Below are 12,500 nucleotides of genomic sequence, written 5' to 3' on the forward strand. Positions count from 1 at the left end.
ATTTTTCTTGACTGCACTTCTTTTAACATACTTTTCTTTTCTGTTCTTTTCTCTTTGTAGAAAAATAAGAATGAAATAATTTATTTGCGTGTAATATTAATCGTAACTAAATAAAATAAGAATTCTCGAATAATAATTAAACCGCGTTAATTAAGATACAACAACAAATACGTCCTTCACAAAACCTTTTACAAATTCATTCTGATTATCGTCGAATCACGATACCGTCGGCTTGGGTATGAAATCAAAGGTTGAAAAAGTAACTTCTTCCGGAGCGGAAAGAATTTCAATTTTACGAAGATTCGTGGGACCAATTAAAGGCGTGTTCCTTGAAAAGGGCTGATGTTGAAAATCGGATCTGGAAGGACTAAAGAAGAAGAAGAAGAAGAAGAAGAAGAAGAAGAAGAAGAAGCAGAAGAAGGTCGAAAGGAAAAACGATTATTTACGTGCTACGTCACAAGACGTGTGCGCACGCGCACTCACAACTTCGAAGAAGGTACATTCAAGAATGTATAATACATATACATTTATATATATATATATATATATATATATATATAATATATATATATAATATATATATATAATATATATACCTATATGTATAGTTTTTGTCGGATCACTTAACTTACTTTGAACAAGTTTCGACGAAGCGAGGCCAAGTTTCGAATTTGCCAGCGTATGCCGCTGACGCCGCAGCAAGAAATCGAGTCGTGGAGAGACGATCTCTCTCTCTCTCTCTCTCTCTCTCTCTCTGTCTCTCACTCTCACATTCTACCCTTCTTCTAGTTTCTAATTAAAGATCGAAACTTTATTCCGGATGACAAGAAACTCCTTCTTGTTTCGCGCACCGACGAGCCGAGACTAGGAACGATATAATAATATTCTTTTTCTTATTTCATTTTCGTCCTCGCAAAATATCGAACGCGTTTTATTGTTCAATAATTATTCACGTTTTCATTGTCATAATAATTTTCTAACATAACGGTGGATTAAGAAGCGTCTGCCTCCTCTTCAGGGATTTCCTTTTCTTTCTTTCTTTCTTTCTTTTTTTTCTTGTTTTATTTTTTTGTTTGCTTATTTTCTTTCTTCTTCTTTTTTTCTTTTTTTTTTTTCTTTTAAATTCTCACTCGATCAACCAACGAACGAGAGAAATGCATATATGTTTATGCATATTAAAATGATACAACCAATCATCGGTAATATGACCGAATGCTCGTGATTCTTTTTTCTTTAATTGGCCAATGATATATATTTTAATTATTAATCTTTTAATAGAGCGAATGTTACGAATAAGAGAAGATCAATCATCGATGGTACTTTTAAAAAAAGCAAAATCACTTGGACTTTTGAATTGAATTAACACTATCCGAATGTCTTGTAACTTTGCTTTAACGCACCTTGAAGAGGAGACTTAACTTGGTCCCTCTCGGCCACCTGATGCTGCCGCGATTTTCTCTCCAGCTCGAGTTCCTGCACCAGCGATTCTGCGACAAGAAAAGATATACAATTGACACAGGCCGTTGGTTTTTTCTACTTGTTTTTTGTTTTTTTTTTCTTTTCCTCTTTTTGTTTTCGAAACGACGTAGCGATATTCGCGATAGTAAAAGTATCGAATGTATCGACGAGAGATTATCGTTCTTTTTTTTTTTTTCTTTTTTTACCTCCCCCCTCCCTCAATCCATCCTCGCCGCCTCACCTAATCATACGCCGCTTTTAATAATTCCCAATCTATGGATATATCGAAGAAGCATTTTTAACGACTCAATTTCATTTTCTTCTCCCTTCGCGTTTCTTTCTTTGTACGTTTGCTCGCATTTGTGTTTTTCTCTCTTTTTTTTTTTTTTTCGTTTTTCCACTCTAAAAAATAACAAAAGAAGGAAGAGAACGAAAGAATCGTCGATGTTCTTATACGTGTGTAATTCGATTTGCCTTGTCTTGTCAGGATCATTTCTATTAAAAAAAAAAAAAAGAAAAAAAAAAGAAAACCACCGCGTCGTTTTTGAATTATCCACGAGCGAATAATATACATTATATCTCAGTTGCTCTTTTTAGGGGAGGGGAGGGGTTCGTTTTTGTCGAGGCATGAAACGGAAACATCGTGCCGAGCGTTCACCAAGGACGAAGCGGAAGAGTAATTAGTGGAAAAGCAACGAGACGCTTGCCGGTGTGAGAAAAGGGGGACCGTAGAATATATAACGTAGTAAGGCGGCCATGAAAGGGGAAGCGAGGATTTGTTCAATGAATTCCGCTTGGATTAGGGTGAAAACTGGAAAATGTCTCTTTAATGATATCGCGCCGAATTAACCGCCGACCGAGCTTTGCACCACTGACTGACTGCTCTTTTATTTTCTCGACCTAAGTTGACCTAACCGAACGTAAAGACCTTCATCGTTGCACCTTCTATTCTATTTTTTGGTTTGTTTGTTTTATTCTTCATTTTTTTTCTTTTTCATTCATTTCCCTTTTCTTCACATATTTAACAAGTATTCACAAGTAAGAATAATGTCATACGAGAATATCGATCAATTTGATCGATGATCATTTTCGAATGAGTATAATTAATTATAAAAAATATTCTAAAATATACAAGATAGTAAATAGATGAGAAAGAGAGAGAGAGAGATAAAGAGATTAGAGATTGATAGATAGCTAGATAAATAGATAGAGAGATAGAGAGAGAGAGAGAAAGAGAAGGAAGGAACGAGGGATAAGATCAAATCTCTAAGCGTGAAATGGCGTCTCCTTAGGCAAAGAGCAATGGTAAAATCCAATTGCTAGGCCATTAAGCCTCGCTTAACTGGTACACCCTAGGTGAGAGAAGAGTAACCGATTCTCTCTCTCTCTCTCTCTCTCTCTCTCACTTTCTCTCTCGCGTTCGTACAAGAGACGTGCGAAGGTGGGACTAGAAACGACGGGACCGAGATTCCATTATGCTTTGTGCAACAATAGCTGAGGGCTGTTTCGTACTACGTGGGTGTGAATTCGTGCGTTCGTCAGGGACGTTGTTATATTCCATGGGACACCATGGATGTTTGCGTTTCACTGAGAGCCAAATTACCTACCTCTCGCGCCCTTATCCGCGCGCGGGGCGTTTTCGTCCCTTTGATATCCAAATGACAATTTAACTGCTCAAGATATAGCCTCTATACGAAGGGTGAGAACATAGAAAAGTAAAGGAGAGAAAATGAATATACGATTTATGGATTACGTATTTAAAGAAATTTACGAATTTATAGTAATTTATATATATATATATATATATATATATATATATATATATATATGTATTGATTAATTAATAATAATTATTTTTTATGTTGAACAATACAGACTTTATGTATAAGTTATATACACGTATAAACGTTTTATGTATACATATATGTATAGATATATAAAGATGAGACTAACGAAAGAATGTTGATCCTAACAATGAACTAATCCTTTGAAACTTCCCAACCAACAAAACGTTCACGGTAATTTCGTCTGTCCTGTCTTTCATTGTCGAACGTTTAAGAAACCGAAAAGGACTGCGTAACTTTCCCTGAACACGTATACGTATCCTTTTCGAACGTCAGCCCTATGAAAGGGTTACTTGAAAAGGGATCGAGTGAAAAAGCGCGGAGTGAGATAGAAAGAGAATGTGTGAGAGGGAGAGAGAGAGAGAGAGAGAGAGGGAGAAAGTCAGAAAGAAAGAATGAAAGAATGAATGAAAGAAAGAAAGAAAGAAAGAAAGAAAGATAGATAGATAGATAGATCCGCGAACTCATCGATTGATCGCTGTATTCTTTTGGACAGCGTGACATATCACCGAAGTTGATAAAAAAAAAAAGAATGAAAAAGAAAAAGAAAAAATAAAAAAAAAAAATTAAAAGAGAGAAAAAAATAAAAAGTACGTAGCCATCTCGTTTAACGTTTGAGTTTCGGTCGGCATATACCAACGCATACATTGTCCCTCTGTGACATATATATACGTGTATGTATGCACGTATATATATATATATATATATATATATAAACCTTGACAAATCGTATGGACAATGAAAACAATTTCAGGCCAGAGGCCGGTTCCCTCGAATCTAAACGCTTTCGGTATTGTGGCTGCGTCGATTTTTTGGGGTTGGCGTTCCGGAGGATGAGGAGGTGTGGATCCGTTAAAAAGGAGAGAGAGGCAGAAAGAGAGAAAGAGAGGTATATGACTCTGCGTTTATCCTCACGTAATTAACTTCGACACAATGCGTTCGGAGAAGGCCGACTTTGCTTGGTCGAGAACGAAAACGACGAAAGAGGAGAAGAAGGAACAAGAGGAGGTGGTAGTGGCGAGGGAGGAGGAGAAGGACAGAAGAAAAATAAAAGAATGATTGCAGAGATGAAAGAAAAAGAGGAAAGATACTATCTCTTTCTCTCTTTCTCTCTCTCTCTCTCTCTCCTTCGGCTCCCTTTCGCAAGTAGCCCATCTTTTTTCTTCTTCTTATTCTCATTCTCATTCTCTTTCTTCTTCTTCTCCTTCTTCTTTTCCTTCTTCTTCTTCTTCTTCTTTATCTTCTAAAGTCTGGAAAAATTCTGCCATTGTATCTCGTCGTATCGTGTCGCCATTGTCCAACGTCGTCCGACTACTTTTTACTTGGATTCTGTGTCCCCCAACACCATCACCATCCCTCCACCCTCCCGAAGCTTTTGAGTACAGTATCGAGCGCTAACGTTTTGTCGAAATGCCTTGAAATTGGAATCGTCATGGTTCAAGGGGACGATTCAAACGGTCTTTGCTAAAGATGTTACAATGATAATTTATTGGAAATTTTCTTTTTGTTTACTAACTCGATTAAATACAATTGCATTTGATGAAATTCGTCGATTCGAGGGGGTTTCGGTCGTTGTCGAATTTTTCCCCTATCATGTCATTATATATATATATTATATTCTATATATATCGTTAATCTTTATTCGTTTATCTCCTTTTTATTTCTATCTCTCTCTCTCTCTCTTATTCTCTCTCTTCTTCGAGAGCGTTCGTTTTCTCACAGTGAATGTTCCATTGAAGATCATACTCAAGTGCACTCGAGAATTTTGGTCGGCGCGTGAAACGACGAAATTTAAGCAACTTAAGTAGTCGAGACGAGAAGAAGATACGGATACTCGAGGACTGAAGAGGAAGAGAAGAGAAGAGAAGAGAAGAGAAAAGAAGAGGAGACGATCCTAACTAGACAGAAAGAGAGAGATAGAGAGAGAGAAAGTTCCCTCTCACTTTTTGCTCGAAGTACACGCGAGGAGTAAGGGGAAGAAAAAAGAGAAAAGATAAAAGAAAAGAAAAAAAGGAAAGAAGAGAAAGAAAAAGAAGAAGAAGAAAAAGAGTGGAAGTATCGAGAGGAAGGGTGCACGCGCGTGTTAAACTTGGAGGGTTGATTTCGTGTAGCCCCGCGCGTTCTTAATTCTCTGATCTTTATGTAAAACGGAACGATAGTGTGCGACGTTGGTGAACGATATAGGGATAAAGAGAAAGAAAGAAAGAGAGAGAGGACGACTTATGCTCGAGATACAAACCGAGCGTGAAATTATATGAATCAGGGAACGTAAGAAATGTAAAAGAAAAAAAAAAAGGAAAGAAAAAGAACTCTTGAAAGATATAAAAAAAAGAAAAAAATGCTTATCACGAGTGTGTACGCGGCGTTATTATTTTTCAATGAACAATCATACAAAAATGAAAATGATTGTTACTGTTTTCTTCTGTTACTTTTTATTTTTTTTTGTTATTTTATTTTGTAAGATCTGCCAAAGCGTTTTATGATATGAATTGCAATGATTAAAGAGAAGTAAAGAGAGTGAAGGAGAGAGAGAGAAAGAGAGAGAGAGAGAGAAGAGCTTTACAAGTTCTTCATCCCTCTTTTTCCGAATCGAGAGTCTTATAATTTCAAATTTCCGCGGGCGTCGGAGAACGAACACTCATCTCCCTTCGACCCCAGAACCTTTTGCGCTTTTTAAACTCTCGTCGTTCTTACTCGCTCTTTTTTTCTCTCTCTCTCTCTCTCTCTTTCTCATGCGAGTGCGACTCGCAAGACTCTTTAGAGGGTGGGAATTTCGTTTCATCCTTCGACGATAACGAGGTACTCTTTTCCGTGAGTCGAATCGAGCTCAAGCAAGCGAGAACGACAAGGCTTTTTCGAGCATCGTATCTCCTCAAAGATTACGAAGTCTCTCTTTCTAGCTTTTTCTCACTTTCTCTCTCTCCCTCTCTCTCTTTCTGCCTCTCTTTTTCTCTTCATTTATCTATCTCTCTATCTTTATATCTTTCTTTCTTTTTCACGTGAATCATTCTTCAAGGTATCTCAATTTTTCCATGGTTCTTTCTTACAATTTAAAATCTCTCATTGGTTCGATTTGGTACTCATAGTGGAAAGATTCGCATTTTTAATCAATTTAATTCTTTCTCTCTCTCTCTCTCTCTCTCTCTCTCTTTCTCTTTTTCTCGCTATTTCACAGTTCTTGAAAGATGAAGAAAAAAGGAAGAAAAAGAAAAGTATGCAAATACGAGAAAATACAAATATTTTTCATAAAACATTACACCTCCTTGGAATTTCGAGTTTGACCGAATTCTCTTTCGTATTGTTTCTCTTTCTCATTTTTCTTTCATCCTTTTTCTCTTCCTCGTATTGTACATCGAGAATCGTCGTTCGTCCGAACCTCGTCATTCACTGGAATAATAAAAAGTGAACATTTTTCCATTCGAGCGTCTACGAGATCGAGCCAACGAGATTGGCTTCGTACATTGAAAGAGGAGAGTTGGAAGGAAGAAGAAGAAGAGGAGAAAGAGGAGGAGGAGGAGGAGGAGGAGGAGGAGGAGGAGGAAGAGGTGGAGGAAATGTAATTCGACGGTGAAAATTGCGTGAGCCCTGTTAAGAGAAAGAGACGAGTATGAGTGTATTTGTTTGTATATGTGTATGTGTGTGTGTATGTAAGAGAGAAAGAGAGAGAGAAAAAAGAAAGTGAGATGGCTCGACAAAATCGGAGCTCGTAATCGTCATGCGGGGATGGCAACCCCTAATATTTCGGACGGCACCTACGCACGACCCCGCGAAAAACTACCACGGCGTATAAATAGAAGCACCCTTCCTTCTCACTCGTCCACTCAGTCTCTCTCTCTCTCTCTCTCTCTTTTTATTTCTCACTCTTTTTTCTCTCTTTCTCTCGATTTCTCTTGTCGTAGTTCATTCCCCGGAAAACCACGTCGTGTCTTGTGGATATATTCGAGCAACGAGGGATGCTTTCAACATTCTCTCTTTCACTCTATCTCTCTCTCTCTCTCTCTCTCTCTCTTTCATTCACCCTCTGCTTCCTCCGCTTTGCCTTTCTTCGACCTTTATATCGCTCATATATATATACATATACATACATACACCTGTCACGCTTTATCACTCTCGCAAGGTTATTGTCTTTCGTGCGAGTACGTTGTATGTGATTTCGTTTTCTACGATGCTCTTATCTCTTCTAATCTTGTTTTTTCTTTCTCCTTTTTTCTTCCCTCCTTTTCTTTTTTCCTTCGAACAAACAAACGTTCTTTTTCTCTTTCCTTTTTTTTTTGTTTCCTTTATTTCTTTTTTTCCGATGCAAGAGGGGTTGGTGGGAGGATGAAAGGATATATTTAAAAACATTTCGAAGTAAAGAGAATACAAGTGTTCCAATTAAAATATTAAGATATATACATATATATATATGTATGTATGTATGTATGTATGTATGTATGTATGTTATATATGTATATATCATTTAAAATATTAAAATTAACGAGACGTGTTTATGGAATACGATTCGCAATGGGTATTATATTATGAGACTCTTCGGAGTTTCGAGTAGAAGGAGGAAAGATTATGGTTGCCATGAAATTATTGCATATAGTCTGAATATTAAAGTGTACTGGAGTGCTCCGTCGTGGAGATGTTGCGAAGGAATGATACGTGTGTAAGCGAGAGGGAATATAGAGAGGGAGGGAATACAGATGAGGAGGATGAGGAGGAAAAGGAGGTGGAAGCGAACGGGAGCGAATGGGTGGGAGCGGTTTAAGGGAGGCCAAGGAAACGCGAGTGGAAGAAGAAGGAGGAGAATGACGAGGAGGAGGTGGTGATGGTGGTGGTTGTAGTAGAGGAGGAGGTGGAGGAGGAGGAGAAAGAGGAGGAGGGAATATACAGGTAACGCCACAGTGAGCCACGGTGGCCGCCGGGGAAATTACGGCTCCTTCCTTACTTACGAGGAGATGTGCATAAACTCTGCATTACGTTCAGTGGCGCTCACCTGAACACGTTTTAAACTATATAAAATTTAAATGTATATATATATATATATATATATATATATATATATCAATATTTTCGAATATATCATTTTTACGTAATAAATCCATTTGATCGATATTAACAAAAACGATAGTATCATTAGATTCGATTTTCAACTTTGCAATCATCAAAGATTACTCGTCGAAGTAATCCATTATAATCCATTAGTTTCAAAGTATTCTCCTTATTATTATAGATTTAAAATAATTAATGTTGGAAAATCATTAAGGGGAGAAAACTGAGCGAAAGTTTTTTCTCGTAAATAATTTCGTTTGTTGTTCTTTCTTTTCTCTTCTTTTCTTTTCTTTTCTTTTCTTTTTTTTTTTTTTTTTTTTTTTTAACACAACTACCACGAGATCGTACGAAACGAATTGAAAATTTCAAAAGGGACAAGAGTACATGTCCGTAGAAGAGTTTCTCCAGAGAAATATGAGGATCACTGCTGGTATAGAATGCATGGACTCGAAGACACGACGGCTCTGAGGTCCCTTCGGGTGGTGTAAGTACCCACCTCTCAGACGACGATGACGACGACGACGACGTTACGCTTTCTCTCTCTCTCTCTTTGTTTGGTCCCTCCTACCCCTATTCTACCCCGCCTAAATCTCTGTTGTTTATTGCAAATGGATTCCGCATCATGATGCCCGGGTGGATGCTGCCGAGACTCGATTCAAATACCTCGTGTTTCCTCGTCAGACCTAACTCTCTCTCTCTCTCTCATCATACATATACAGTCTTCTATCTATCTATATCTGTCTCTCTCTCTCTATCTCTTTCTCTCCTCGTGTACGTCGGGGTTGTTATTGCCTCTGGCGTGATTGCTCTCGCTCGAGATCTTTCGAATAATTTACTTTGGCCGATACCACACGACACACACTTTTCTCGACCTCCAGTTTCCCCCATCCTACCATATCCCACCCCCCGCCCTCCTCCCTATTTCCCTCCCATCACTCCTTCTATTCACGATTTTTCTCTTTTCCTTCGTACACCTACCTACCTATCCATCCCTCTGTTACTGTAGTAGTACCTACGTGTGTATCCTGGAAACGAGGATCGAGGCCACTCGTCCGGAAGATCAGAAAAATTGAGTGGATTCTAATACGAGAACGCGATTATCCGAATTAGCGGTCTGCTACGGATCCTTGCCCTCTTTCTCCCATTCTCCTCATGGTCCCTATACTTTTCAAGGGGAAAGAGTTCTCGCAACTGGTCGATTCCTATCATCACGAATAAACGATCATGATGTAAATTATTTATATGGGATATTTTAATGAGACTTCTTGTTCCTTTTTCTTTCTTCTTTTTTTTTCTTTCTTTTTTACTCTATTCTTTCATTTCGCAAAGGAGAATTCAATTGTCTCAAAATTAGACGATTAGAATAGACGAAAGATTTTTTTTTGTTAAATATTACATGGATACACACACACACACATATATATATATATATATTTTCCTAATCAGAATTCTAATATTTCTAAATAATTATATAGACTATATTTGATGGAGTTATCACGAATGTGTCTGATTGTACTAAACGATCGAAATTCCTAATTAGAGCAGAATAAGATTTAAAAGAATATTGTCGAGAAGTATATCGTAAAAATTTCTATATCGAACTATCCTGAAGAAACTGACCTTGGTAATTTTGCCAAAAGGCCGATGCCTGACTACCGATGAGGTCCAGGCCGTATCCCCATGCTGGCTTCTCCGGCGTAGAAGGTTGTTGCGACGGACGTGGAACCTGAGCTTCTCTGTACTGTTGCGCCGCTGTTTGTTGTTGCTGAAGGGGTTGTTGTTGGGATTGTTGTTGGGATGGTTGTTGCTGAGATTGCGAATGTACTGGACTGGCTTCCGGTGGTTCTGAGCTTGTACGAGCTTCCGTCGTCACATTTTCTGTATATTCAATAAAACAAACATAAAATATATACAATAAACTTTAACAATTTATACAAATATATATATATATATAAATCAAACGGATGATTTATCATCATAGTTGATCGACTATGGATATTTCATTCTTCATTTTTTTTTCTAGTCTTTTCTTTTTTGTTTTTTTTTGTTTTACAAATGGACACGAGTTTAAATTAAAAATTATGGAAACGGGGAACGTCTTCAACGAGTAAAAAAGGTGGTAATCGTTCTGAAAAATAAACCCCAACTTTCTCTCTCTCTCTCTCTCTCTCTACCTCCCTCTTTCTCTCTTTGTCTCTCTTTCTCTTTCTCGATGGAGAATGCGGAGTCTCGTTCCGTTTGATTTGAAATTAGTATCGCTACTCTCTGGATCTGACAGGATTAATCAACAGTACCGAAGACGAAGACGACGTCTACGATGTCTACGTCGACGATTACGACGACGACGACAACGATGACGGTGAGAACGGCGACGAGAAGGAAAACGTGCCAACGAGAGAAGCAGAGGAGGAACCACTTGGCAGGAGGTAGGCAAACAGGCAAGCGAGCAGGAAATGTTATATCGGAATAAGAGATTTCACTTAAAGGGTTTCGCGTTTGAGTTTTGGTAGTGACAGGAAGAAGGGTGCCGTGTTCTCTCTCTCCTTCTCTCATTCTCTTTCTCTCTCTCTCTCTCTCTCTCTTTCTCTCTTTCTCTAGCTAATTCTCTTGCCGGAGGATTCGAAGAGTGGGCGGGTCGAATCTCGAAGAAGAAGAGAGAGAGAGAGAGAGAGAGAGAGAGAAGCTTAGAAAAGAGAAGGATAGAAAATGAACCGATAGGACGACGATGATACAGAGAAGGAAGGAGAAAGGATGGTAGGAAAGGAAGGAAGGATCAGGTGAATCTCACTAGAGGATAAGTAAGGAATCATATTCTAGCGGGTGTCAGTCTGTTTACTTTGCTTTGGCGAATTAATTAATTCGTTCCAAGATCAGGAGGTAGCCTCGAGGGATCTTTATCTCTTGTTGAAGAAGAAGAAGAAGAAGAAGATGATGATGACGACGACGATGACTTCTTATCTTTCAACTTGAAAATCGTTTTGTTCTTTCTCTTGGTAATCCGATCGTTGAGGAAGGAGAGAAGAAATACGATCGAGTATTCTCTTACGAGAACGAGTGTATATCGAATAATAAGGTCAAAGTTTATAATGGACACCGGAGTAAGTAAGTAAGTAAGTAAGTAAGTAAGTAAGTAAGTAAATAAGTAATTTTAAAGACATTTGGGATAACGATCAAATATAAATAAAAGACTTGCGAGATCCCGAATAAGTGATATCTTAAGGGTAGTAGTATATTTATATATTCGTGCATGCACAACATGTATAATGTACAATATGTATGTATGTATGTATGTATACATGTATGTACATATATGTATATACACTTACCAGTGATCGCTCGAACTTGCTCGGACGAAGCTCCCGTGGCTTTAAGTGCCTCCTCCAATTGCGTGCGCCTCTTTATCTCCAGATCTAATTGCTCCTGCAATCGCTTTCTCGCTCTTCGTTCCTTCTTCAACCGCTTTTGATAGACGACTGAAAAATATAAGATAGAGGGGGGAAAGAGAAATGAGATTAAATTAATGTTTTTACGTTTCGCTTCTCTCTTATTTTTTCTTTTTTTTTTCTCCCTCTCTCTCTCTCTCTCTCTCTATGTGGATAGATGTGTACGTGTACGTATACGTGTGCGTGCTTGTTTTCTTTCCTTTTTTTCTCCTTTAACTTTTTCCCCATTTATAATATGATATATATATTCGATGAATATTCGTCAAGATCGTTTAAGATATATATATGTATTGTACGTTGGTAAAAGTTCCTCGGTTGGTGGTCAGAACCCTGGAGTGATCGGAGTCCGTCAGAATTATCACGGTGGTATCCTAACTTGCAGCAGGGGGTTTCGCACTGTGTGTGGATCGAAAAATCAAAATATAACGCGTTCGCACAAGAGATCTTTGATTGTCCTGAGTTTGGCTACCGTGCGTGCGACCGACCGGTTCGTAAATGGCATACGTATTACCGACTGACTGACTGACTTGTTCACTGAATGAAATGAGAATGGTTTAAAATCGATATTAACGTCTTAATAAACATCGTTCACCTTTATCTTATTGTATATTTCAATACGTATGAATTGCGCGTAATAGTAGTATTTAGATCGCTCAGTTTATGTTTACGTTTTGTAAATGGTTACGTACTACACTATATCGTTTACATTATTTAACGA

The 12,500-nt window shown here is 38.1% G+C and overlaps 1 protein-coding gene across 10 annotated transcripts in view; it reads right to left on the reverse strand.

The window, feature by feature from the left end:
• LOC124430110 (dachshund homolog 2) overlaps positions 1-12,500 on the reverse strand; it is a 224,017-nt gene that overhangs the window by 2,587 nt on the left and 208,930 nt on the right. For 9 of the 10 annotated variants that reach the window (XM_046976236.1, XM_046976237.1, XM_046976228.1 and 6 more), the window contains 3 exons: positions 11,666-11,812; positions 9,960-10,217; positions 1,401-1,487 (listed from right to left, as the gene is read on the reverse strand). In XM_046976236.1, coding sequence (XP_046832192.1) covers positions 1,401-1,487; positions 9,960-10,217; positions 11,666-11,812 — 492 coding nt within the window. The remainder of the gene's footprint in view (positions 1-1,400; positions 1,488-9,959; positions 10,218-11,665; positions 11,813-12,500) is intronic. The other variant, XM_046976238.1, reaches the window with a different exon arrangement.

The sequence above is a fragment of the Vespa crabro genome, chromosome 17 (genome assembly GCF_910589235.1).
Source record: "Vespa crabro chromosome 17, iyVesCrab1.2, whole genome shotgun sequence".
Lineage (NCBI taxonomy): Eukaryota > Metazoa > Arthropoda > Insecta > Hymenoptera > Vespidae > Vespa > Vespa crabro.